Raw genomic sequence first — 26,028 nt, forward strand, 5'->3', positions numbered from 1 at the left:
AGACCAGCCTCCCACTATCATCTCCAATCTTGGATCAATGGCATCACTGTAACCCCTACCTTCAGATGCACCCATTCGGCCTTTGACTCAGCAGCAGTTCCCAAACGGGGCCTGTGCCCTCTCAGGGAGGGACAAACTCGTGTACTGAGGCACCAGGACATTTTTCATCTTGTAAATGTCAAAGGATCTAATGTAAGTTTACAAACACATTTTTTTGGGATTTCCAAGCATGTTAAATTAAGGGACAGAGAGGCGACTGTCGTTCCATTTTTGGACTTCTTATGTGGAGGGCAAACCCAGGGGCATTACGCTCCCACCAGAGGGCTTTGCTTCCCTGGCCACAGGCACCCGCACAACATCTGATCCAGGGAAGCCTATCTCCAGGGAAAATTCTTTTCCTCACAATTCATAGCACAATCAGAAAGTAAAATGTTCCAATATCCCAGGCAAATGGACCATCATGACATGGGATCCACGTTGTCGAACTTTGTAATCTTACCCTTCGTTAAATATTCAACACAGACGATCTGATCTCTTCCTTTTCTCAGCTCCCCCTTCTTCCTCTGCCTGCCCTTCCCCCTCATTCTTCTCCATTTTACCTGCCTTCTGGGAAAGACTGACTCAGAGGTACTTTCCAGACTGGAACACAGACAAGGGGATTTCTAGATATTAGACAAATGTTCATACTCTTTTCTTTGACTTGGGCTCTTTATGGAAGTGCAGGTGCAGCCCAGCAGGATAGAAGCAGCAACTCCCTGGAGACATAGGCCCCACCGCCGCAGCTCTCCCCGGGGCTCCTGCAGCGTCACAGCAGCTCTGCTGTGTGATTGTGTCTCGGGACTTCGTGCGGGAAGGGGTGGATGGTGGCCACACGCCCACTCTACAGGTGGGCTGTCAGGACAGCTGGCATCTCAGAACAGCTCAACTTTATTCAGCACTGAGGCTGCACTCGTGAGTTTTGAGCTGGAGGTTATTAAGCCTGGTGCCTCTGATTTTCACAGATCTTGAAGGATGAGAGGAGAGGCCTAGATGCAAACTATACGTGTGGGATAACAGTTTGGCACTGCATGCTGCTGGGAGCTGCAAAATAGAAGCAGTAGTAATCTAATATTATATTATCATAAATGTTACAATTGCTACCTTTGATTGAGCAAATATGACATGTTAAATGCTCTATGTCACCCCATTTAATTATTGCAGCAACCTATGAAATAAGTAATATCTACTCATGAAGGTGAGGGCACCAAAGACAGACTTTGCTAATCTTGTAGGTGGCAGACCTGTGACTCAAACCCCATGTGGAGCTCAGGAAAAATCCAAATGGAGCTCATGCTTACATTTTTTCCAGCCACCTTGCCCTGCCCACCAGGCCATGAGCACCTCATACAGCAGCAAGAGGAGCACATAGGAGCAGAGAGAAGTTCCATCACCTTCCTCTACACCTCCTGCCCCACTGCCACTGCCAGGCATCATCGCAGAGCAGATCCTCTGAACTGCTCACCATCACCCTGAATTCTGCTCTTGAGTTTTATAAGGCAAGGTTTTCTGTATTGAGTCACCTGAAAAGATTCTCTAGGATCCTGGTCAAATCTCAAAGATCCTGACATTACACAAAGGGCAGGTTTGGCAGGTGCAGAATGAAAAGCTCAACCCAAGAGCAGCCGGCTCCTTCCTGGTACACATGGGCCAGCACAGGGATGGGGCTGGGGTGGGGGGTGAAGATGCCGACCCTTCTCCTTTCCCCACCTAAGTATTTGCCTGGTATTCTCCATGATGCAAGGAAAGAATCAGGTCTGGTTGCCTAATTTGGGATTTGACAGCATTTGGAGAACCCTCAAAATGTAGTTTTTAAGACCACAAGGTGATTTTACCCTCATTTCTTGTAGCTGAGGCAATAAGAACACTTAAATACAGTATAGAGACAGTTGCCATTTGGAATGAATTTTCTTGAGCTGAGATGAAGCATTTTGTAGGGAGAAAGAATTTCTCCCTGGACTCTCTCAATGGTGGCTCAGAGGTCCCAGGGGCCGGGCTGGAGGTGAGAGGCAGCTGACTTGTAGCTGCTGCTGAATGTCCTGTTCATTAATATTCACGAAATGATGTGAAGTTGATGTCACTCTAAGCTTCTCTCAATTTTCTTCATAAGCTCAGGGAGAATCCAAGGAGGCATGACTAGAGAAGAGAATATATATATATAGTTTTATTCTCTTGGTGATCGAGAAGTTAGTTTCTTGTGACATCTGGATATGATCTGGATTAGACTTCATTTATCTTTTAAGCTTTTTCTAAATCCATGTATCATTATAATTATCACTATAAAACCACTGGCACAAGCTACTGAGAAAGGTTTTGTGGCTATAGCTCCTGGATTCCTCTAGGTAGGAATTCTGTCAGCACTTGTCCGTCCTGAGTGCTTGAAACCAGGGGAACAGGTTAGATAGAGACCCAGAGCCTGTGATCTGCTCATCCTAAGGAAACCATAGGGATTCAGAACATTGTATGTGGTGAACATGCTTCATCAAGCTAAAGCGTTCTGCAACTGGGAAGTGTAAGTGGTGCTGGACACGCAGGGCTCTCTCTCCACAGTGCCTGGGAGGATGCACACTTAGAAGGTGTGCTTGACAATACTGATGCAAGGTCCGTTTTATTGTTATTCATAATAAGCTTTGTTATTATTCTAGAACACGATATAAATACTTTAAATTTTTTCTATCACACACCTCTGAATAGCTAATCAAACCTCAAACCCTTTCTCAAAACAAAGTGCAGCCAAACAAACCATGCTAAACATACATCCAATAACATTTTACAGTTTTGGGGGGTTCATAATCTCCTCTAACACCCATCCAGCTTAAGAGATGCCTGTCCTGGAGATGTATAGGCTTCAGCTCTCTGAAGTCTGGGGAAGAAATAGACTGAGTAGAAAATGAATGTGATAATGATGTTTAGCTTTCTCCTGAGAAAAATCCTAGAGGGACCATCCCTGAGGTCCTAGTACATTCTAATGATGATCTTGGAAAAGCTGGTGTCTACCTATAACTAGTCTACTTAAGTTAAGATGTGCTCAAGCTGCAGACTGTGCTGGCCCTGGCTATGAGGCTACCCCTCATTCTACTGGGCCTTGCTCAGAAAGTTGTGGTCGCGACACCTGAATCCTCCTGTCTCCACAAAAGGCTGCTATCTGGTGTCGGCCGTGAGGTCTCCTTACAGCAGGGCGAGGCGTTTCCAGGACGCGCGTGCCTGCTCAGAGCCCAGCTTATAGGCACCTGCCAGCAGCCCTGGTTGTGTCCACCCGGGTCCATCCTGGGCAACTGAATTTTACCTTAAGCAACACACTGGTTTTGGCTGAGTGGTGTCCTTGCCAAGTAGGATTTTATTTTGGATACAAGGAGTTCAGGGCTAAGGCCAGATCAGTCAAGATGGAAAAATGAAAAATCCACACCAAGATCAAGTCAACCCCGGGGAGACTGCAGCCAGAAATGGAAATGAAAAGGAAAGAAAACAACCAGCAGAAAGAGCATTTGCATACTTTCCCCATCCAGCTAGGGTCTTCGATGGAGCAGCACTGAAGATAATCGCACAAGCAGGGCTTAAGGCCATCAGGGTGCTTGCTTTTAAGCTCACAGCTCATGGCCTTCTAGCACCAGTAGAAGGTAGTTTATGCATCTTGGTTATTGGATGTAAATGTCCCCCCAGAAGCCATGCTCCTGTCCCCACCCTGACCAGCTCCTCCTCACTGGGATTGCAGAGACCAGAGACCTCCTGGGAGGCAAGTGACAGGAGGCCTGGATGTTGGTTCCCCAACCCCCAGTTAGATCAGGTGGCACAGCACAGGCAGAGAGAAACCCAGCACCATGTTCAGAAAGATCCACTCCATCTTTCACTCCAGCCCGCAGAGGAAGGCGGAGGTGGCCGAGAGCCCCTATTATGACAGAGCCAGCTCTGGGGTGAGGCTGATTCGCAGCAGCTCCATGTATGTGGTTGGGGACCACGGGGAGAAATTCAGCGAGTCCTTGAAGAAGTACAAGAGCACCAGCAGCATGGACACCAGCCTGTGCTACCTGCAGCAGGAGGGGGACCGGGCGTGGATGTACTCGCGCACCCAGAACTGCCTGCAGTACTTGCAGGAGCTGCTGGCCTTGCGGAAGAAGTACCTCAGCAGCCTCAATGACCTGAAGGCCAGACGTGCCCAGGGCACTTCCTCCACCTCCTCCAAATCCTCCAAGGGGGGAAAGAAGACCCTTGTGCAGTCTGCCTCCACAGAAATAAAGGTAAGTGCTGCTGATAAGTTCAGTTTAGATGAGTTCTTCCAGATGTCTCCACGGATGCCTGTTTGAACCCTGGCTTAGCCCCATCCATGCCAGCTTAGCTCATCTGTGCATTCTGGGCAGTCGCTCAGTCCTCCTCTGAGACTCTCCATTGCCTTCTTCCTGCCGGGGAGATGTTGCTTTTCCACGTGGAAGCAATGGGACAGGTTTCTAGAGAGCACCCTGGGGTTGCAGTAGTGGGTGGCTGAGGCTTTGGTGTCAGAGGGCACTGAATTTGCACTGTGCATTTGTCATTTGCTACCTACCTGATGAATGAGATCATGCATGTTATTGTTTATCAACAAATAATTTATCAATAAATTATTGTTTTTTTTAATTTTTATAATCACATCTAAAAATCTCAGTAAAAACTGAAATCTTCATGTGAACTAGATGTTTTCAAATACCTAAGGGTTTAGCCCCATGTGAGTGAAACAACCAGGGGGTTTCCTCCAGCTGTACCTGGGACCAAGGCATTATACTTGGGCACAGCCGTGTAAGCGTCTGTCCTCAAAGGAGACGGCACACCTGCTTTGCTGGCCATGGAAACTTCCAAGCCCAGGCAAACAGGCAGGAGAGAGAATTTGCATTTATACCGTGGCAGTGTCTGTACACATTTCTTCCCATGGGCATTCAAGTTGCACCAGAAGGGAAGGTGGGAGGGCCTCTTCCTGAGGGGCGGTGACCAATTAGTTATCCCGAGTTTTGAGACTGTATTTCCTACTTCCGTGAATCTATTTCCTGATGACTGGACTCAAAGGCGTGCAGAGCAGTCCTGTACCCCCCAGAGTGTCTGCAGGCCGTGGAAGCCCCACCAAACCTGCCCCCGTGTTGCCTGCTATCCCTATGGGTTGGCCTCACCCGGTTGGTGTCAAGTGTCTGCATCTTATCCTACAAGAGAGCAGCTTAAATAATCGTTTTAACCCCAAATGCCTGTCAGCACTGGGCCGGTGTGAAGGCAGACCCTGTGACCAGCAGCTGTAGACGTGTGGGCAGTCAGCCCTCCCTCGGGGCCACCTCCATAGCAGAGATGATGGGGTGAGGGGCACAGCAGCTTCTGCTGTTCCTTCCAGGTCAAGTGTCCTGGGGTACTGGGCTCTGGAGCGATACCCTCTAGACACCATAATTTCCGCTACAGTGGAGTTCTCTCTTAGTAGAATTTACATTCCGTCCCCCTACTTCCTTCCTTGCTCAACTGTCTAAACAAGGTGAGAAGGTGGGTTAGAGCCCAAGCCACCAGCACTGGGATAAAGGGTTTCCCGGGGACTGCGGGGGTTTTGGGGAGGGTCGCCCCATGATGCAATGCACTGACAGCCTCAGGAGAGTCTTGTGCCCATGGTAGAACCAGGAGAGTCTTAAAAAGGTTTTGAAGTCAACAAGACCAAGGGCCGACTTTTAATTCTGTATTGACCAGCTGTGTGCCTTTGTCAAGTTGTTAACTTCTTTGGGTCTTTATTTCAGTAGCATACAAATGAGAGTAAGACTATACCTGGTGACGGAGAAGCAAGGTTCCCCCGTGACAGGACCTTGAAGCACTCACAATGGAGTTAAGCGTTCTCTGGCTCTGAACTGGAAGGTGCACGGGCAGTCTTCAGACAAGCTGCTCTCCATCCCCATTGCTCCTGAAGAGCTATGTGGGTGTGCCTGGAGATGTGGGTTCAGACGCTAGACAGCAAGGTGGCCAATGGCTGCCTGGTTCTCTGGCACAGCAGGGGCCTCTTCCTTCTAGAATGTCATCACTCTCCTGTGTTGGTAGGAAATGCTTAGTGGTGATTAAGATCTAGGATAAATGCCATTTCCCGACTCCCTGTTATGAATCAACTTGTATTTCCCCAAAATATGTTGAAGACCTGACCCTCAGCACCTCAGAACGTGAGCTTATTTGGAAATAGGGTCATTGCAGAGGTAATTAGTTAAGATGAGGTTATTAGGGTGGGCCCTAATCCCCTGCCCCTGGTGCCCTTACGCAAGAAGAGGAAGTTGGCACACAGGCAGGCCGGTAGGAAGAATGATGGGTGAAGATTGGGGTGGTGCTGCCACAGGAGCTACCAGAAGCTGGGAGAGGGCAAGGAACAGATCCTTCCCTCATGCTCTGGGGGGCACAGCTCCACCAGCACCTTGATCTCAGATTTCTAGCCTCAGAACTACGAGACAGTAAATTTCTATTGTTCCAAGATGCCCAGTTTGTGGTAATTTGTTATGGGAGCCCTAGGAAATAAACACACCCCTCTCTTCAAGGTTAAACACATCTCTCTTTAACAGTATCACATCATCTAGGGTTTGTTAAGATGCATCTTCCTGATGGACTGCAGTGCCCTCGGGGACCTTAAAGAAGCCAAAACAGTACCTTTTTAAAACACCAGTAGCTTTTCTATGTGAACACTTTTTGATCGTTTGTGGCTGTTTCATAAACTTTGAAGTCTGATGCCTTTTGTGCCACAGAACTGGGGAGACCTGGCTGCCATGGAGCGGTGCTCCCTGGGCACTTGGTGAGCCTCTCAACCTCTCCATAATCACCAGCCCCTGGCCTGGCCACAGAACTCACGTTCCCATGTTTGTCTCTGTCTTGGGGGAGGATAATGGCTTTTAATCTATTTTGTTTAAGGCCCACAGTAAAAAAAAAAATCTATATTTTAGATACGGACCTGGTTTATCTGAACACACACCCAAAACAAAAATTTCATGAAATATCCTTATGCCTATTCCTTTTGGTGTTCTGATATTTTCAAAAGTATTCTATTCTATTATTGTTATTATTTATTGTTTATTCTGTCATTATTAAAGTTGGTCATGACACACTACATTTATTTCACAAACCACTACTGGGGCAAGACACACAGCCAGGGCCTCCCCTGGTGGCGCAGTGGTTGAGCGCTGGGCTGCGAAGCTGCATGCAGTCTCTGCAACGCCAGTTCGAGGGTCCCACATGGCGCAGACCTCTGCTGCCGCCCGCTGCTCCCCTCAATGGTGTATTTCAGTACATCTGCCTCTTCAGCTCCCTGCGCTGGCTCTGGTGATTTCTCTCACCCTTCCACGCTTCTGATTGTACCCAGTGCATGTATAAATAAATAAATAAATCTTTAAAAAAAAAAAATACACATAGCCAAAGAAAAATGATGTTTTCTTCTTTGTCAAATTTAAAAAAAAAATTGGGCCACTAAACGACACATTGAATAAAATGAACAAATCACAAACTACAAAAAAAAATTTAAAATACATCAAATACGTATATATGAAAGGATTTCTATCCAGGACATATGAAAAGCTGCTATTATCAACAACAGGCAAGTGAGCCAGTAAATGTAAGAAAAGTAAGAAAAACCTGAACAAACATCAAGGTAGATACAACTGGGCAATAAACACATAAAAAGATGATCAATAACATCTGCTATCAGAGATACTGCTTCATACCCACTGTTAGTGAGAATGAAGTGCTGCTGGAACTTTTAATACTGGTGGTGAATTATTGAGCAATTTCTTATAAAGAAAAAACATTTACTCTATGATCTAGCAACTCCACTCCTTGTTCTTTATCTGATAGAATAAAAACATTTTCACAAACAGACTTGCACAGAAATTTTCAAAGCAGTATTATCTGCAATAGTAGATAATAGAAACAAATTAGGAACAACTTAAATGTCTGGGCCTCTCTGGTGGCCTAGGGGTTAAGTCTCAGCACTATCAGGCAGTAATTTCAAAAATATTATTGTAAGTGAATGGAGAATTTACAGAGTATATGCTGTATGATTCTATTCAGATAAAGTTCAAGAACAGACCAAACTAGCCCACCATGCTAGAAATAAGAAGGTGGTTGTCTGGGTGGTGGGGAGGACACGAACAGTGGGGTTGTGGATTGGAATTGACTTGAAAGGACCATGGGGGAATAGTTTGGCTATGAGATTCAATGTCTTATTTAAGGTGGACATTGTACAGGGTGTGTACAATTGTCAAAACTCACTGGAGTGAACACTTAAGATCTGTGCATTTTATTGTATATAAATTGAACCTAAACTTAAAAAAAATGGAAAACTGGGAGAGAAAATATCAGAAAATCAAGACCACTCCAAAGAATATGTAGCTCATACAACTAATTTGGCAGCTATAGATGAACTTTAAATTTGGTTCTTCACTTGCTGGAAGCAGTAATAAAAATGATCCAGACTCATTTCAATGTTCTGACTATCTGAGAAAAGAATCATACCTGTTGCTTAGGGGAAGTGAGTTTCTATCCCCACCCCCTTTAAATTAAAAAATTCTCCTATGAGACTTGATACTGGGAACTGTGTATTATATGGTTGGTTACATCCTCAAAAACAATAATAATAATGATTCATTAACAGTTATATCCTTTCTTCCTTTATCCCTTCATCCACTAGCTTATATTTATGACGTACATATGGTGAATCAAGAGCGCCTCTAGATACCAGTAAGCAAGTCGAAGGCCCTGTCCTCATAGTGGTCACTCGGTGGGAGGGTGAGGCAAGAAAACATTGCATGGATTTCTGGAGATGTTGAGAGCCCCTGCTCCAACAGGCAAAGGTACAGCCTTGCTCCACATCTCAGTGAGGACCAGGAAATACATGCCCGCCGGTTCCTTCTGAGCTCAGAGAACATTCATATACCAGGGCCATAAATGGACCACACAACTTTCCAAAGATCTTTGTCAATATTCTCTAAAGACACAGCTCACCCTATGAAAGAAAAATGTCTAAGAAGAGCGAAAGCTATCCTGTTAGATTTCTTGCTATTTTCCTTCATCTCAGCATCTTAGAAAGCAAATGCCCCCTCTGCAATCTGTCCTAGGGGCTTGTCTAGGATGTGCAGTCTCCCCTCACGTTGTCCCTTGGTGATTTCTGTAAGCTGCTGGGAGGAGCTCTGGGTCACTTCACTTCTCTCTTTTCAGTCCTCACAAACATCACTTCTCTCAGCTTGACTTTTTTTTTTAAGTAAAAACTTTAATCACATCCCATAAAACTCACCCTTTAGAGTGTATAATTTGGTGTTTCTTGGTATATTCAGTTGTGCGACTCATTACCACTAATTCCAGAGTGTTTTTTATCACCCATTTCAACTTTTTTGGTGATAAGATCAGCCAAACATGAAGGAAACCATTTCAACATGGCATGCCAGCTCCTTAGATGAGTCCTTTTTGTGTCCCCAAATATGGTTAATGAAGTCTATTGAGGGTAATGAATTGTTAAGAAATTTAATGCTTTTCATTGAACGATTTTCTATCAATTTCTTTTAAAGTAAAATGTATAACACTAGATACCTTTCAAATTGTTAATTGTCAGATGACAGGTAGAATTGTCCACACAGACTTCTAAGAACTTTTCCAGTTGCTCATTTATATAAACCTAAGGTGGCTGAACACTGAACACATCCTGAACACTATTAAGCCCTAATTTTAATATTTTTAAAAACACTTGAAACCGGTATATTGTAGTACACTAGAAAATAAATTCCTTAAGAGGTCATGGAAACTCTAAAAATACTTCATTTAGGCATTAGGAGAATGTCTTAGTGAAAGGTTTGATAATTATTTTTTTAAATATAAAGCAAGTCTTTTAAGTTCAAAATATATTTTTAAAAATTTACCATTTTAACTGTGTAGTGGAGCCATCACCAATCCATTTCTAGAATCTTTTCATTACCCCAAACAGAAAGTCTGTATCCATTAAACAGTAACCCCACCTCCCCTCCCCCACCCCTGGTACCTTCTCTTCTACTTTCTGTCTATGAATCTGCCTCCTCTAGGGACCTCATATAAGTGGGATCATACAGTGTTTGTTCTTCTGTGACTGGCTTCTTTCAGCTAGCATTTTTTCCAGGTCTCTCCATGTGGTAGCAGGGGTCAGAACTTCCCTTGTAGGGCAGATCAGTTTGGGTTTTGATGGAAGGTGAAGATAAAACTTTGAGATGATGCTCTGACTTTGACCAGAGTGCTCACTGGCAGTTGGAGGCCTCACTGAGGACAGCTCACCATCTTTTAGGCTCGATGGATGTGTTAATAGCCAGCATCCCACTGTGAGGACTGTATTGGATCATGTATTGGATGCTGGCTAGAATGGACACAGAGCAGGGCCTCGGGGAGGCTGGCTGCATAGCCAGGCCTGGCCAAGGGGGCAGCTCAAATTGACTGTCATGCCCCTGGAACAATACCCAGATGGTTGGGGTTGAGATTACATGTTACTTGGTCACCTATCACAGCTAGAAGCCTCATTAAGTTTGAATTTCTGATGTGTTTGTTTGGATGAGCCAGCTACAAAATGTTTACCCCTCTCACATTCTCCATACCACCTCCCTCCTATTCCCTGACTAGAGAAATTATTCACCTGCTACAAGAATGATTTTAAAAGAAGCAAAGGAAAAAAAAAAAAAAGAAGAAGCAGCAGCAAAGGAATTCTGGAGGCTTGCCAAAAGTGATTGATTGTTCTTTAAAATAGTTTTATTCTGACAAAAGCTTTCAGAATCAATTTTCTAGTGAGGCCATCCAATCCTGGTTCATAAAATAAAACTATGTCAACAGCAAACAAAAGATTCTTTCTGGCAGGAGAGTCTAAATCCAGTTCATCAGAGAAAAAGATTTCAAACCATTCATGTAAATTGCATATGGAATAGGAAGCAGATTCTGGATCTGATCTACACCATTCAGAATTATTTTTTCAGATCTGTTGGAGTAGGGGGTGGGGCTATCTGTAAACACGGAGATATTAAAATGCAGGTTTCTTGTAAGCATCTGTTGCTGAGGGATCTTTATCAATTGACCAATATCTGGTGTGCAGGGCTGAAAGGCAGTAAAAATTCCATATGAGCTGCAAAGAATATTCCATTATGCTTGGCCACGCTTTCCATGAGGTGACAAACAGTATAATTATGATTGATGACTGAGAATATAATTCCTACAGCCCCACTCAGTCAAGCCATCTGATGGGTAATTATATTCCCAAATCCATCCTCCAAGTACACACTGTTTGCTCAGCACTAGAAATAGTACTTCCTCCTCCCCTTTGCCTCTCCACCAAACTCCACTCAACTGGCTAACTTTTTATCTTTTAGGACAGCAGAGGGGGACAAAAAGTCAACAGTAAAAGCACTTCCCCAGAAAGCCTTTACAAACATCCACAGACTAAGACAGTGGATTTCCTGCCTCTCCGTCCTGACCCACAGCTCAGGGCTCAGCACTAGACACTCGGCATCCAGAACTCAGTACTCAGCATCCAGTACTTAGCACCCAGAGCTGTAATTATATGTGCATTGGTTATTTCTGTTACTGGCTGTGAGCTTGCTGAGTAGAGGTACCATGTCTATTTATTATCTTGGACTTCTAGCAGGCACATAGTAGATGTTCAATAAACCGATAACTTAAGAGACTCAACTAATTTAAGAAGCAAATTGTTACAGGCAGCTCTCCTGCCTGCCTGTGATTATGCAGGTGCTTCTCTTTTTCTCCTTTTCCTAATAAACCTGTCCTTTTAAAATGTGAAAAAAAAAAGGAAACTGTAACAAAGTTTGATGAAAGGTCTGGAAAAGTAATCAGTTTGTGGTTTTGAAAGGGTAGAAAATTATTTTTTTGTTTAATGATGTAGAATATAGTTTGAGTATATTCGTATGGAGCCATAGTGTAATAATTAAAATTTCCAGTGTATAATAGATCAGAGCTCACCATCAAAAGGATACTTTTAGGCAAACATTTTTTTTCTGATGATAAAGTTATATTTGCTTATTAGATGAAACTTATAAAATTCAGAAAGATACAAGGAAGAAAATAAAAATAACTTAAAATCTTATCCAGAGATAATAAGATAATAATGGAAAGGAAGTTCTTTCTTTTTTTTTTTTTTAAAGATTTATTTATTTATTTATACAAGCACTGGGTACAGTCAGAAGCACGGGAGGGTGAGAGAATTCACCAGAGCCAGAGCGGGGAACAGAACAGGCAGACTGATGAAATACACTGCTGAGGGGAGCAGCAGGTGAGACAGGAGAGGTCTGTGGCACCATATGGGACCCTCGCCAGAGGCCAGGGATAGAACCGGCGCTGCAGAGGCTGCGGGCAGCTTCACAGCCCAGTGCTCAACTGCTGCGCCACCAGGGGAGGCCCTGGAAAGAAAGTTTCTATCAATCATTTGTTAATACTGCCTGTGTATCTGATAGCCCTAATACATAAAATTTGAATTTCAGGTAAACAATAGGCACTCTTTTAATAAAAGTATGTCCTGTAAAATATTTTTTAAATATTTATAATAAAAAGTTTTTTTGTGTGTGTGAAATTGAACTGCCATCCTATATTTCTATTTGCTAACTTGGTATGCTGTATATGTAAAACTATAAATTTACTAAATTGGTTCACATAATATAATTTTTATAATCTCTTTTTTCTATTAATGTTATATAGTATGGGAGTCTTTCCTATTTCATTCTCTAGTTTTGGAAAACAAAACTTTAAATGGCAAACATTGTAATAATTCTTATTTTTTAAATAATTGTTTAAAATTATAAGTACATCTTACTCTGTGTCTATAAAGCATTTTATCAGAGATATCTAGAAGTATGATTAATGAATCAAGTCATTAATCTTTAAAAATTATTCTAAAAATAACAACAGTACAAAACACAACAAAGCAAAAACAGACAATTATAAATGAGAGACATACTGCAGGGGAGGAGGTGGGAGACGGATCAGAGAGAGGGAGGGAGGAGCACAGGGACTGAGGTGATGGTGAAGGAAACTCTATGGGGACTATACCTGAGGGGGTGGGGGAAGCAAATATTGTTTAAAAATGAACAATGATGTAAAAAAATAAAAGAATAATTAATAAAAAATGACAAATGTAAAAAAATTATTCTACATAACAACTTTTTGAGACATTTTGCAACTTACACTTTCATAAACAGTGAATTAAAAAGTCCTTCTTTTTTGGGCCTCCCCAGTGGCGCAGCGGTTGAGCACTGGGCTGCGAAGCTACCCACAGCCTCTGCAGTGCCAGTTTGATCCCTGGCCGCCCAGCGAGGGTCCCACCTGGTGCTCAGACCTCTCCTGCCGCGCCTGCTGCTCCCCTCAGCAGCATACTTTGTCAGTCTGCCTGTTCTGCTCCCCGCTCTGGCTCTGGTGAATTCTCTCGACCTCCCGTGCTTCTAACTGTACCCAGTGCGTGCTTAAATAAATACTTTTTTTTAAAGCCCTTCTTTTTGCACTGCATTAGCAACAGGTATTTGTATTAACTCTAGAAGTTTGCTTATGTAGTAGATAAATTGTATTATATGGTACTTCTCTGTGATTCTTCTTGAACAAAGAATGATCCTTTGAAAAATCAAACCAATGTATTCTTCTTGTATAAGTGATTTCCTATTCAAATCTTTATAAATTTTTCTTTTGGCTTCATTAAGGTGTTATTTATTTAAATGGACTCTTCTTATATTAAGGATATAAACATGCACTAAAAATTCTTTTTTTTTTTTTAAAGATTTATTTATTTATTTATATAAGCACTGGTTATAGTCACAAGTACGGGAGGGTGAGAGAATTCACCAGAGCCAGAGCAGGGAGCAGAGCAGATAGAAGGACCGAAGTACACTGCTGAGGGGAGCAGCGGGTGGCAGGGGAGGTCTGCGCGCCATGTGGGACCCTCCTCTAGTGGCTGGGGAGCAGCCGAGGATCGAACCGGCGCTGCAGAGGCTGCGGGCGGCTTCGCAACCCAGCGTTCAACCGCTGCGCCACCGGGGAGGCCCCTAAAAATACTTTCTTTGAGTTATGTTTCTTTTAATTTTAGTTGACATTTTCTAAGGTAACTAAGATCCTGGTTTTTATGCAGTTGGTATATTTTATAAATTAATATTTCTTCCACTGCTTAGAAAGTCCTTCTGTGTCTCAAGGTCAATTTCATGGTTACCATTCACCTCCCTCTCTTTGACAGTTTCATAAAAAAATCCCAACCCTTTTATCCACCAGCAATTTAATTTGATAAGTAGTGGCAAGTGATAATCTGACTTGAATTTTTCTCAAATAATGAAGTTTCCTAACACCATTTGACAAATCCATCTCTTCTCTCATCAGACTATGAAGTTTTAATTATGGTATATGAAAATTTTATACTATGTTTCAAGGATTAATTCAATTCCATCAGTCAGGCTTCCAACAGTTTGACAAATTTGAGCAAAAACTTTTTACTCAGTGTTTTTGTTAAGTACAATACTCTTTTACATGATGTATAAGGCCAGGAGTAGCCAGGGACAACAAAAAGAAATAATGGCCAGTATTTCATCATAAATTTCATTATATTTCATCATAAATCTGGGAGAAAAATGCAAAAATTTATCAGCCCCTGTTACTGAAGACAGATGTGTAGCTGTGCTCTCCAGTTATCTTAAACAGTTAAATAGTACAAGGCCTAGTAATAAGTACAAGGCCTAGTAATAAGTACAAGGCCTAGTAATACCGTTTAGTTAAATAGGTAAATCCAAGGCCTAGTAACACTGGAATTCCTAACAAACAGACCTCTTTCTTCTTCTTTTTTTTATCTTTGTGCTGATTTTAGCAGATGTATTGTCTACTTCACTATATTTTTTCTTCAGCTCAGGCAAGTCTATCATTTAGCTAATCTGTTGACAGTTTGTATGTGATATATGTACCTATGTATTTAAATTGCAACTTTTTCCCAAGTTGTTTCCTATATTTATAGTTCCTGTTTCATAAACTCTCATTCTTCTTTCAAAAATTCCTCTTCAATTGTGAGTACACTTTTCCTCAGGTGTTGTAATATGAAAAAGAAAAGATAAGTATCATTATGAGGTTTCTCTTGAATATCCATCCCTAGGATGACAGAAAACAAAGAGGGTGTATTAGAACTTTTAAGGGTTTATTCTGAAAAGCTTCTTTTCTTTTCTTTCTTTTTTTTAAGATTTATTTTATTTATTTATACAATAACCAGGGTACAGTCAGAAGCGCCGGAGGGTGAGAGGATTCAATAAAAATGAGGATACAGAGTTTTTGCAGTTTGCCAAGTTAAATCCCAAAGTATACATTAATAAGCAAACTGGTTCAAGAATATAAACTTAGGCATGTGTATGTGTGTGTATGTAGAGACAGAGTGGGGAACAGAACAGGCAGACTAATGAAATACACTGCTGAGGGGAGCAGCGGGTGCAACAGGAGAGGTCTGCAGTGCCATGTGGGACCCTCGCCGGCCAGCCGGGATCGAACTGCTGCTGCAGAGGCTGTGGACATCTTCACAGTGTGGCGCTCAACCCACTGTGCCACCAGGGGAGGCCCTAAAAAGCTTCTTTTCATGCTATTGCATTGCTTGTAGATAAATTCGACCTGCTTGGTATTGAATTTCATTCAGTTGAATGATCCATTGCAGGCCAATTCCACATTTAACCCTAAAAATTTCATCACCAATATTGACATTCACATTTCAAGGTATTTAGTTCAAGTGAGTATACTGTTCGTATTCAATAAAAATGAGGATACAGAGTTTTTGCAATTTGCCAAGTTAAATCCCAAAGTATACATTAATAAGAAGCAAACTGGCTCAAGAATATAAACTTAGGCATGTGTATGTGTGTGTATATCTCACACATTCATTCACTCAAGAAATAGTTACTACTCCACATCAGACATCAAAACACGTGCTCCACACTCATATATGGAAAGACATCTGCCTGCCCTGGCGCAGCCCTCAGCCTGAAGCTGGGACTCTCAGCACCACTGCCTGGACCACACTGGGGTATGGACAGACATACCTTCCAAGAGAAACAGGTAGGATTACAACCAGGATGTTGGGAGTATTTTGTACAGTCTGTCTGACATATGCAGTGGCTGCCAGTGAATATTTGTCAAATGACAGTCACATCTTAAGTATTATTTGTCAAAGCTAGCTCCAAGGAGAGGTTGGTCTAGTGTGGGGTGCCCCAGGACACGCAGGAGCATGCTGCAGTGGACTGTGGGCACAGGCAGAGCGTGAGTCCAGGACACCACGCCTGTGTCTATATGATGCTGTGAGTGAGGCTTTGGCGAGGAGGTGGCACAGGAGCTGGCTTTTCGGGAGGGAAGAGCAATTGCCACGCAGGGAAGGTGAAAAGGAAACTAGATGCTTGGTGGTGGTTCTCTTCACTTTAGGGGGGTTAAATCTGCCCCCCCCTCCATCCTAACCTCTGAAGAGATATTGCTGTTTACAAACTGGAAATCACTTTGTAGCATTCAGATCTCTGTAGGCAAAAGCCTGGAAGACACAGGCTGGAGAAGGGCTCAGTCCAGGTGCCAGTCTCAAGATGGCAGCTGTCATGAAATGCAAAAAAAATATCATAAACCGCTTTGGGAATTCAGAGATTAAGATGAAAAGTATGACAGAGTTTGGTTGGGGAAGATGCAATGTGTTCCATTCAGGGAAAGTAATCTGAGACCAGGTCTGAAATAAGAAGGTGATGCAGGGAGACTTGGAAAAAAATAACCCTAAGGCCCCTGAAGGTTAAATGTCAAAGGCAAACTGGAGTGGAGTCAGCAACGCAACACCAATGTTCTCAGAGAAAGCTCCTCTGGGATCTGTTGGGACTGACGCCAGGAACATGAGCCCACAAAACTCGGGCCTGAGCAGGTGCAGGGGCAGCACCTGCATTACACTCCACCTTTCCAAAGAAGTAGTTTCAATGTTCTGTGAGAAAAAGGGGCAAAGTTAGGTGGAAAGCAATGTACTTTTGCCTGGTGTTCTGAGTTTAGAGAGGGAGGACTATTTTGGGACCTCACCCAGGGTGTTAATAACATTTTATACAGTCACCTCTTTGTAAAGTGGATTTTCTTGTGGTATCAGACTGAGCCCTAAACTCTGAGCTGAACTGATGGCAGCTCGTTATGCTAGTGAGCTCTGCTGTGGACAAAGAGAATGTCAGAATAGAAGTTAGAAAGGCCATGGAGACTGTAGGAAGACAGGAAAAGCTGGAATCAGTTTGGATTTAAACCAGGACTTGAAAAAGCCCAGTGAGCTTAGACTTGTAGCTTACCTTGGTACTCAGAAAAATCATCATGAAATTCATTTGGAGACATTTAAAAGTGTACTTGATGAGGTATAAGAGAAATGCTGATAACCAAACCCCTCTGAACTACTTGCCAGATCACTTGGTCCTCACCATATTCCCTATGAACACACACAGCAAGCTCATGCACCCCATCAGAAGCCTCCCCCCAACTCAAGTGTCACCAGTGAAAAACAAAATGACACACACAAACACTACTGGTAAGAGTGAAAGATTCTAAGAATCTAGTGACCCGTAAGTAGAAGAGTGTAGTTTGTCCCTACAGTGTCTGTCCATGGACAACTCCACTGCCAGTAACAGAAACCAGGAGAATCTCTATTTCTTGCTGTGAGTAATCCTCAGAGGAACCTGAATGAAGACAGCAGTGTTCACAGGTGGACGCTGGATGCTGCCTTTTGTTTTTTTAAACCAGAGTTTAAAGTAGTGAGTAAAATTGTATATTAACACAAAAATAAATTTACACAAAAATAAATACGTGCTTGCTTGTATTTCAAAAAGAAACAATGGCGAGATAAACAGAACTAATAAAAACTAAAGGGAGCGAGAGAACACAGGGGAAGGGCAGGCATGGAAGTTAACCCTCTGTGCATGGTTTGGCTTTGGAACACGCATTGTTGTTTACATGCTTTTAAAACATTAGATTACAAAAGGGGAAAAAAGCAATCCCTAAAACTTGAAAACCAACCAAAGCATATGAACTTAACTGATTATCTGATTATCAAGTCAGCAACATAATCACATGGAAAAAGATTATAAAGTCTTTGAAACAGGGCCTCCCCAGTGGCGCAGCGGTTGAGTGCTGGGCTGCGAAGCTGCCCGCAGCCTCTGCAGCGCCAGTTCCATCCCCGGCCAGTGGTGAGGGTCCCACATGGCATGCAGATCTCTCCTGCTGCGCCTGCTGCTCCCCTCAGCAGTGTATTTCGTCAGTCTGCCTGTTCTGTTCCCCGCTCTGGCTCTGGTGAATTCACTCACCCTCCCACGCTTCTGACTGTTCCCCGTGCTTGCATAAATAAATCTTTAAAATAAATAAATAAATAAAAGTCTTACAAAAAAATAAAGTCTTTGAAACAGAATTTTGGTTATAGATGACAAAGTGCACACACACACCTTAAAATGCACTTAGTGGGCTTATAAGTGGTAATGTTGATGGTGTTTTGAAACTATTATTTATAGCAGAATAAAGTATATAAGTAATTTCATTGTCATATATAAACTCTATTTAAAAATGTTTTCTAGTACTATACAATGCATACATTTTACCAAAATCTTGTACATAGAATAAGCCAATTTATAATTTAATCAAGGCATTTTTAACACCATCTCACCATAAAAGTGCTACACAAAATAACCCTGTGTATGATCAAAACACCTCAGGTTAACACATATTATTCCTCTTTTTTTTTTTTTGCTTCCTGTGTTCCCTTATTCCCTAAATTCCTTTTAAGAAGTCCTAAATGAAACTATTGAGTAGTTCACATGTTGATTCTCTGCCTTCCATGGTGAATTCTCCACTGCCTGAACTCCCTGCTATCAGTCCCCGGGACTGCTGGCTGTTGTGAAGATGGCAATGATGAAGGAGATCACACAGGTGAAGGAATTAGGATACTCCCTAGGCATTTCCTACATTTTAAAAACTTTATATTTTATTATTCCTTATACTTTTCAAGCTATCATACTAATTGCTCTTTATTTTGTTCCATGGCTTCAACCCAAATTTGGTCACTTTCGGGACTAAAATTTTCAGTTTTCAACATTATCTTATCCTCTTATTCTTCTGTGAGCATCTCCTCCCCTATCTAAGGAGGTGCAGCTCTTACTTAATTGGGTGTTTATGAGCAGAAGCAAGACCAAGAAAGACTAAGTGTTTTCCCTTAGGGTCACTAGCAGTCCCTGAGCAAGAAAGAGTCTGCTTCTCTCTTCCTCCCTGGCATAACCGGAAACTCACTGAACTATGGTAATTGTGGATCTGGAGTATCTGCCTGCCTTCCCCAGGGCTTAAAATTTGCCTTCAACATCTGCAAATGCACAACTTCACATCCAGAAGCACCCTTCACTGTGTGATCCTTCACATCCACAAGCAAAAATCCTCGTGGGTTCTTTATGGCTTCCTGTGTGTGTGGGGGAGGGGGGTGCGCATAGGCTGACTTAGCAGCTCTTGTCTCCTCTCCTCTCTCTTTAACTCCAGCGCAAAACCACCAGCAAGAAATACTCCCAGTTCAGTGCGGATGTGGCGGAGGCCATGGCCTTCTTTGATTCCATCATCGCGGAGTTGGACACGGACAAACGGCCGCGCACTGCTGAGACCGGCCCTCCAAATGAAGACGTGGACTTCGACGGTGAGTGCGTCCCATCCCCCTGGTGGAACCAGGTGCCCGAGGGTAGGTTAGGATCTCTGGAGTGGGCCTCTAGGTAAGCTGGACTTTCAGGAGCCCCACCTCCCATTAAGGGGAAACACATCAGCAAGTGGGAGCCTGGCCGGAGCTCTCTCCTCCCGCGCTCCTGGCTGTAGTGGCTCCTGCTGTCAACACCCGGCCTGTCTCTCCAGAGCTCTGGGCCCTGTTTGCACAAAAACTTCTTCTCAGTGGTCTTCTTGCCACAGCTGAGACAGGGTAGAACTCCTGTAAGGCTCGAGGAAGAGGTATCAGGGAAACAACTAAGGGAAGAGACTGGAGGGGGAGTTGCTAATGGGTATTGAAAAAGTATCAGTTTTGCCAGGTGAAAAGTTCAGGAGATCTTCCTCAAAACAGCGGGCGTGTACTCAACACTGCCCAACCATGCACTACAAATATTATGTTCTGTGTTATTTCACCACAATTTAAAAAGGGTGGTGGGGACTAGACACACTGTATTTCAAAATTTGACTTTGACCCAACAGATCTTGGCCCTGGGACAGCACTGTGTGACCCTTCACCACAATGTCACCCTCTGCATCCCTTCTCTGAGCTCGCCCTCAGGGCCACCATCCTGCCAGGGTGTCTGCTGAGGCCCTGAGGCCGGAGAGGGAGTGAAGGGAGTGAGGGGGTAGGGCCTTTTTCCTTGCCAAAGTGTGAAGTTGGCCCTCTCCTCGTGGGGAGTGAGGAATCCACCACATTCACAAGGAGAGCCCACTTCCCAGGTCCAGTACTTAAATCTGGGACTTGGCTCCACAGTGTAATTAATGATGATTTTATTTGGGGGTTACTGGCCCCTGATTAGTGAAGTAACAGCTTTTAGTACCGATACTGAATAATTTCTGAGTGTTTTATCTAATGCCCAAAAGTTGACATTCTTTTTTTTTTTTTTAAGATTTATTTATTTATGCATACAAGAGCTGGGGTATAGGCCAGAGGTGTGGGGGGGTGAGAGGATTCACCAGAGACAGAGTGGGGAACAGAATGGGCAGACTGACCGAAGTACACTGCTGAGAGGAGTAGCTGGTGAGTCAGGAGAGGTCTGCAGCGCCATATGGGAATCTCCCTGGCCTGCCACGAATGGAACCCGCACTGCAGAGGCTGTGGACAGCCTCTTAGGTTGCGTCTTAACTGGTTGCGCCACCAGTGAGGCCTCAAAGTTGATATTCTTAAGGTTTCTTGTTGCTCTGGCCTAGAAAGACATGTGTCCCTGAGATTTTGATTCTCATCGATTCTATGAAACTTCACAGACAGTTCCTCCCACTGTCTTCCCCTGCCCACTCTCCCCTGTCAGCCCCTCTGCGCCTGACAAAGAACAGACCTCTCCTTAGGAGTCTGGCTTAGGAGGGCCTCCCCTGGTGGCGCAGCGGTTGAGCGCTGGGCTGCGAGGCTGCCTGAAGCCTCTGCAGCGCCAGGTTCGTTCCCTGGCCACCGGCGAGGGTCCCACAAAAAAAAAAAAAGGAGTCTGGCTTGGGAAACCCAGGACATTGATAAAAGGGTAACAGAATCCACAGAGGATGCCAATGTCATCTTCACAGTTACCACTTTTCAACAGAAAAGACTGTATTTCTCTGATTATAACAGTAACTTGTATTCATTGTATTTATAAATCAGATGAATCCAATAACACACCAAAGTGTAAAGAATATGACCTGTGATACTACCACCCAGAAAGAATAATCACTGTTCACATTTTGGTCTATGTCTTCTCAAAAAGGGTTTAAACACACACACACACACACACACACACACACACTCCCTTTGTTTGCTATTATGTCATCTGCTTTTCTCACCTCACAACTGACAATACGTCTTGGGCATCTTGGGCATCTTTCCAAGTGTATGAAGAGGTGGATGGTGCTCATCTGTAATGGACACACAACAGCCCATTGTGTCGCTAGACCACAATCACTGTCAAATCACCCCCTTGCTCAGCTCTCCTGCCCTTTCTGAGAACCCCCATCTCTCCTCCAGTGGCCACCAGCTCGCGGGAGCACAGCCTGCACTCCAACTGGATCTTGCGGGCGCCACGCCGGCACTCTGAGGACATGGCTGCGCGCACTGGGACTGCACTGGACAGCCAGCTGCGAAGGGGCCTGGAATGCAGGACCCTGGGCACTCTGAGGAGGCTTGAGAGGCACCCCATTTACTTGCCTAAGGCAGTAGAAGGGGCATTCAACACATTGAAATTTAAGCCCAAAGCCTGCAAAAAAGAGTAAGTGCCTGGGACAAGCAGTGTAACCAGATGTGCTGGTTCCCTGCAGACTCTTGGGGTGGTGGTTCTTAAGGTGCCTTGAACCCCCATCCTACCATGCCTTCTTGTGCAACTTTTGAGAAGGAGGTCTTAATTAGAAAACGAATATTTTTCATTTTTTAAATATATTTCTTACATCATTTTCCGTTTTTGCACAATGTATGCATTTTCATCTTGGTTATATTCCCCATACAATTGCACCCCCCTTATTTTGACTCCAATCTGTCCTCTGCCCCCTCCCCAGTCAACAAGCAACTATAAACCAGAGACACCCTGGGGGGGGGAGGGGAGTAGGATCAAAACGAGGGTGGTGGGAATTGTATGGGGTCTATAACCAAGATGGAAATGCATACATTGTGCAAATATGAAAAATGATGTAAAAATGTATAAAATTTAAAAATAATAAAATAAATTAATGTCATAAAAAAAGAAAAAAGAAAACAAATATTTTCCCAATTGTCTATGCGCCTATTCTAGCCAGGCTGCTGCTGTCGCCACTCCTAACAGTCCCTTCAGCCCAGGACCTCCCTCTGCTCCACTCAGCCCTCAGGGTTTGCACTCCAAATCCCTGCTACCTACTCACTCCCGGCGGTGAGCACTATCCCACCCTGCCCAGCCCAGGCCGCTGCAGAAACTCCATCTTTCACAGCAGAAGGGCCTATGTAGGCACAGCCACCGGTTTTTCTTTGTTTTTACAAAAACCAACAACTCTTATGGATCTTGGCATTTTCTAAAGATCATTTTCCTTCCTTAACAGGGGGCCATGTACTGGACATATTAAAGCTCTTCTCACCCCATCAGTCAGGGCCAGGCTGAGGTCCAGCTGAGGTTCCATCCACGACTTCCACGAGGATACTTTGTCCTCTATAAAGTCCAGCCCTGAGGGGGTGGGCACCTGATGGTCTCCAAAGGGCTGGGGAATAAGAGCATTCCTTTCTGGTGTGCCCAGCCAAGCCAACCCTAATCCCCTGCCTCATTCTTCCCTTCCAGCCTGGAGGGCTCCAGACAGATTCTCTTCAACATCTCAGGAGATGACATGGACTGGGATGCGGAGCTCTTCTCCCTGGAGCCCCTAGGGTCTCCGGAAGAGGACTACTACGAGGCAGAGAACCCCAGAGGGCAGTGGCATCTTCGGCAGCCGCTGTGGGAGCGGACGGTGCCCTGACTCCTGGGCCTCCCAGCCTGACCCAGGCTGGATCCCTGAGGTACCTGCTTCCAGTGCAGCCTAGGGGGCTTGGTGGAGTTAAAAATGGAAATGGTAACAAAATCCAGAGCATGAACACACGCCTGCAGGTGCCCAGCCAGTGCCAAACACACCTATAGCCTCCCAGAGGGCCTGCCGAGGAAACTTTGGGATCCTGGCTTTCTTGTACAGGCTAGTCAATAGCAGAAGAAATGAAAGCCCTTGAGTGGGAGTATCCAAGCTCAGTCTCCAGCCTCCCCTGACCTTGGCTGGTTCTCTGTGTGTCTGTCCAAGCCACTGTAGGCATTGCATTCAGTACAGGAAACAAACCCTCCCAGAATCTCTGGGCCAAACATTCGAAGAGGGAGCTCCTCTTTCTGTGGGGCCCAGCAACACTCTGGTTATGTACTGAGGTTGCCTCCTTTGCACAAGATGCAGTTCAGGAAGCAGCTCCTTTTGCTTTAACTCTTTTCACAATATTCTGAAAACTTCTGCTAAATTAGTCAAAAGATGAGGCCTGACAGTAAAAACCGGGGGAGTGTGTTGGGGCCCTGCCACCAACCCCAAACTGGGCTCCACTTCTCAAGGGCAATTTGCTGAGGAAGGAAGGAGAGGGAGTGGCTCTTTTTTCCAATTCTCACTTAGAAAATCCATATAGATAACCTGTGTAGCCAATTTATGAAAAGCTATGCCTCTCCCTCCCCTCAGTAAGAGGGTAATCAGAATCATTAAGTTCTTTTTTGACTAGAAAGAATTTCTGTACTTCAGTATCTCAATCAGAATTACATTTTAATTATATTCTTTGCATTTCTCGTATACCTTTTGCATTTTTGCATGTAGTTATGCCCACTCAAGTTTGAGAACCACTGGTTTGGAGAATACCCCACGCTTTGCCTATTCTCACTTATTCTGGAATTTTCTTGTTAAAAAAATCAGTCATCTAGGGGTTATGCCCATGAATGCAAGAGTACTGGTGGGGATCAGGAAGGGAGACAGACCAGGAAAAACTGGTAATCGAAATTAAGTCAAGGGTGATCTAGGTTAAAGGACTCAGAACTGGATAAAGTTCCCTTTCTCCAGGTGCAGGTAATGGGATCCTTTATGTTCAGTTTTTTTAAGAAAGAATCTCTTTTTCATGTGAATCTGACAATCTGAATCTTTGTAACTCCTGTGAGGGGAAAAAACAAACCTAATATATGGCATTCTTAGAATTTTTTTATCAATACATTTTCAGAACAAAAATATACTGAAATTGTTTTAATACTGGGTCTTTATTATTTTTTTTTTTGAGTGCCAATGTCAATGTTTGGAAGATTTCTTCATTTTGTTGCTTATACTAAACCCACTATAGCCAGAAGTCTGACTGAAAAATAAATGTTTGGGAGATGTGTTTTATAAACTGCATGAAAGCACACAAGTAACATTATCGTGGATATTTCTCGTCCTCAACTAAGGCCTTGTTTTGAAGTCCTGTATATGAAAGTTCACTGTTGAGGGTAAACTCAGAAAGAATGTCTCTTTATTCTCCCTCTTATCACACTACAGTTTATCATGGATTGACCCTGACATGGCACTGGGGAGACACTGTGTACATTTTGCTTTTACAGATAAGAAAAAAATAAACAGGACGGAGAGGATGTTTGGAATCTCAAAGGTTTTTTTTTTTTTTTTTTTCCTAGCATGTATTGCTTGTAGGACATGAAGCTCTGCTTTTCTTTTTCTATCCTTTTTTTTTTTTTGCCTTCATGTTTTGTATATTTTTCTGTTTCATGAGACTATACACAGACTGGCTGAAAAATTCTCAGATTCAGAAACAGTCCAGTTTGTCTTTGGAATGATTTTAAGTCTTTAAAATTGATGATAAACCCCCAATTTCTGAGCTCTGCCTGGAGAATCCTGAGGTGGTGTCTGCTGGGGATCATGAGGTAAACAAATTTCAGACAATAAAAGTCAATTCAGTAAAACGAGCTGATTTGATTCTTTTCCCTCTTGCACTGACCATTATTCAATCAGCTGGTCTTTGCTGTGTGATGCTAACAGATGCTAACAGTCCCAGCTTGTCATGGTTTGATATATGAAACTGACTAGCCCTGGTCAGAATGTCCCACAAGAGGGCAAAAAGAGGACATGCGTGTGTGGCATCGGGTTTGTTTTTAAGCTCTTGATTTCCAGCTTCCGCCACAAAATGTCTTCTTCAAAGGGGAAGACACACAGGGACTTTTAGTTTGAACCTTATATACCCAACACTGCATGGCTGCTCTGCAACTGAGAACATGGCTGCCAGGATGAGCCTTCTGGTGCAGCTTAGACACAGCCCATATGGTCCTAACAGCTCCATTCCCCTCACCACGGATGGCCTTTTTACAGTGCATTAGTTTTCCTTTGCTGTTAGAAAAAATTATCACAAATGTAGGTGCTTAAAAGAACACCCATTTATTCTCTTATAGCCTGGAGATCTGAAGAACCAAAATCAGTCTCACTGGGATAAGTCAAGGTGTGTGCAGGCTTGACTCCCTCTGTAAGCTCTAGGGGATAGTCTATTTTCTTGCCTTTTTCAGCTTCCAGAGGCTGCCTGCCTTTTATGGTCTCTGACTCTTCCTTGCCACCATCCCAAGGCTTTGCTTCTGTCATCACATATCCAACTTCCATGCTAAGTTGCCTCCCTCTTATAAGGAGATTTATAAGCCCCACATAGGTCTCAAGATCATTAACTTAATCACATCTGCAATGTCCCTTTTGCCGTATCATAAAACAATTATAGGTTCTGGTGACGAGGACGGGGACATTTTTAGGGGGGGGTATTACTCAGCTTCCCACACACGACATCACAAGATGCCTTAGTCCTTCTTAGCAAGTTGGCCT

The 26,028-nt window shown here is 43.6% G+C and overlaps 1 protein-coding gene across 1 annotated transcript; it reads left to right on the forward strand.

Moving 5' to 3' along the window:
• The first annotated feature begins 3,854 nt into the window (after positions 1-3,854).
• On the forward strand, positions 3,855-24,795 carry CUNH13orf42 (chromosome unknown C13orf42 homolog). Its single transcript, XM_037528810.2, has 5 exons — positions 3,855-4,271; positions 19,525-19,675; positions 21,704-21,944; positions 22,974-23,188; positions 24,774-24,795. Exons 1-4 carry the CDS (start codon positions 3,855-3,857, stop codon positions 23,146-23,148), a joined length of 984 nt encoding a protein of 327 aa, XP_037384707.1. The 3' UTR covers positions 23,149-23,188; positions 24,774-24,795.
• The last annotated feature ends 1,233 nt before the right edge of the window (positions 24,796-26,028 follow it).

Source organism: Talpa occidentalis, unplaced genomic scaffold, assembly GCF_014898055.3.
Source record: "Talpa occidentalis isolate TD23 unplaced genomic scaffold, MPIMG_talOcc4v2.1 talOcc4.5, whole genome shotgun sequence".
NCBI classification, from domain to species: Eukaryota; Metazoa; Chordata; class Mammalia; order Eulipotyphla; family Talpidae; genus Talpa; species Talpa occidentalis.

What these genes read in the sequence shown, in the direction of transcription:
- CUNH13orf42 (XM_037528810.2), top strand. Translation starts at nt 3,855, where the DNA reads ATGTTCAGAAAGATCCACTCCATCTTTCACTCCAGCCCGCAGAGGAAG. An exon ending in CTGCCTCCACAGAAATAAAG is followed by an intron (nt 4,272 to 19,524) that starts GTAAGTGCTGCT and finishes CTTTAACTCCAG; the next exon opens with CGCAAAACCACCAGCAAGAA. An exon ending in TGAAGACGTGGACTTCGACG is followed by an intron (nt 19,676 to 21,703) that starts GTGAGTGCGTCC and finishes TCTCTCCTCCAG; the next exon opens with TGGCCACCAGCTCGCGGGAG.